The sequence below is a fragment of the Pterocles gutturalis genome, unplaced genomic scaffold (assembly GCF_000699245.1).
Source record: "Pterocles gutturalis isolate BGI_N339 unplaced genomic scaffold, ASM69924v1 scaffold22526, whole genome shotgun sequence".
NCBI lineage: Eukaryota > Metazoa > Chordata > Aves > Pterocliformes > Pteroclidae > Pterocles > Pterocles gutturalis.
The window spans coordinates 6,765-8,637 of NW_010100976.1; the positions used below are offsets into that span (position 1 = coordinate 6,765).

The window sequence follows — 1,873 nt, forward strand, 5'->3', positions numbered from 1 at the left end:
ATTTGGGCAGGCAAGGGATCAAATCAGCCAAAGTGCAGCTCTCTGGGGCAAAATCAGCTGCACTGAAAAATGCAGAAAGGAGCGAGCTGAAGCCTTTGGGTGTGTAAGGACCTGGAGAAGCAGAAAACTGTCTGACATCTGTGGCTGAGGGATGGGGCTTGTTTGGGTTGTGGGTGTGGTATCGGGAGGAGAACCTGCTGGGATTTGGCTTTGCCGGGTCTCAGAGATGGGGTATGGCATTTTCCCCATCTGCTGCCTTCCTGCAGAACCTCGAAGAGCCAGCAGGAGCTGCCGATACCTCCCCTGCCTTGCCGCGCCAGGACTAATGTCATGTTCCTCAAGACCCACAAGACGGCCAGCAGCACCATCCTGAACGTCATGTTCAGGTTTGCAGAGAGGTACAACCTCACTGTCGCCCTCCCAGCTGGCCAGCTCTTCCACCTGGGCTACCCAGAGACCTTCCTGACCAGCTTCGTGGAGGAATTTCAAGCCATAGGGCAAAAAAACTACAACATCATGTGCAACCACCTGCGGTTTAAATCCTCAGAGGTAAGAAAGAGCCACGAGACCTGTGGAGGAACCTGGTTGAACAAGCAGTGCCTCTGGCTAACAGCCTCTCTTCTTCCTCCCTGCAAATAGGTGCAAAAGGTGATGCCAGCAGACACCTTCTACTTCTCCATCCTGAGGAACCCCATTCCTCTGATGGAGTCTTCCTATGTCTACTACAAGGACGCTGTCCCTGCCTTCAGGATCTCCAAGGATGTGAATGAGTTCCTGGCATCACCCATGAAGTATTACCGTCAGGTGGATTATAAGTGGAACATCTACGCCAGGAATATCATGTGGTTTGACTTTGGCTATGATAACAATGCCAAGGACAGCAAAAGTTACATCCAGAAGGTCTTGAAGGAGATTGAGCAGAACTTCCACCTGATCTTGATAGCAGACTACTTTGATGAGTCCATGATCCTCTTGAAGCATGTGTTGTGCTGGGATCTGGATGATGTGATTTACTTTAAGCTCAATTCCAGAAGCCAGGACACTGTCCAGACCTTGACTTCGGAAAGCAGGGAGCAGATCAAAGTGTGGTGCTCGCTGGACTGGGAGCTCTACCTGCACTTCAACCAGACCTTCTGGAGGACGATTGAGGAGACCATAGGACTTGAGGACCTGGAGAAGGAGGTGAATCACCTGCGAACGAGACAGGAGGAGCTCATGGAGACCTGTCTCTCGGACCGGGAGGCGGTGGGGAAGGATCACATCAAGAACAAAGCTCTCCTGCCTTTCCAGTCAGGGGCTGCAAATATACTGGGATACAACCTCAAACAAGACTTGGACAACAGGACTCTGAGAACCTGCCAGAGAATGGTTATACCAGAGCTCCAGTACATGTCCTATCTGTACACTGTTCAACACCCACACAAGAAGAGGAAGCAGATAGGCTTGCCCTTGCCGTGGATCAGTTTCCAAGAGCAGACGCAGCCCCCAACTCCCAACTAGGGCCCGTGATGACCTGCTGTGGTTCCCCACTGCTTTGCATCACCCCATGTCGGGTGCGTGGCTGGCCCACGGGACTCTTGCACACAAGTGGGAGGTGGCGGGGGCTTTGTTTGGGGCCACCGGGCTGCTGATGGGTCCCTTTTTGGGGCCCTTGAGCCAAGGGCTCTGTGTTGGCTGGATCCTGTGTGATCCCTGCTCCCAGGCAGAGGTTCAGCCTCCTGCTGCTGCTGCTGAGTGCTGGGCAGGCTTTCAGCTGGCTTAGACCTTCCTGCCTCTTAATCATTAATCACAGGCTTAATAATTTTGTTTGCATTCAGCTTATTTAATAGCTGTCATGTCCAGGCTCGTCACAGCTCACTAGAGCAAGTTGTGA

General features: G+C 52.5%; 1 protein-coding gene across 1 annotated transcript; it reads left to right on the plus strand.

Annotated features, from left to right (window-relative positions):
• Window positions 1–276: 276 nt before the first annotated feature.
• LOC104467850 (galactose-3-O-sulfotransferase 2-like) lies at window positions 277–1,500 on the plus strand. Its single transcript, XM_010081795.1, has 2 exons — window positions 277–549; window positions 640–1,500. Exons 1-2 carry the CDS (start codon window positions 331–333, stop codon window positions 1,498–1,500), a joined length of 1,080 nt encoding a protein of 359 aa, XP_010080097.1. The 5' UTR covers window positions 277–330.
• The last annotated feature ends 373 nt before the right edge of the window (window positions 1,501–1,873 follow it).

Bases quoted from the DNA above. Each gene is read 5' to 3' on its own strand.
- LOC104467850 (XM_010081795.1), top strand. From the start codon at position 331: ATGTTCCTCAAGACCCACAAGACGGCCAGCAGCACCATCCTGAACGTC. The intron at 550-639 runs GTAAGAAAGAGC...CCCTGCAAATAG, and splicing joins TGCGGTTTAAATCCTCAGAG to GTGCAAAAGGTGATGCCAGC.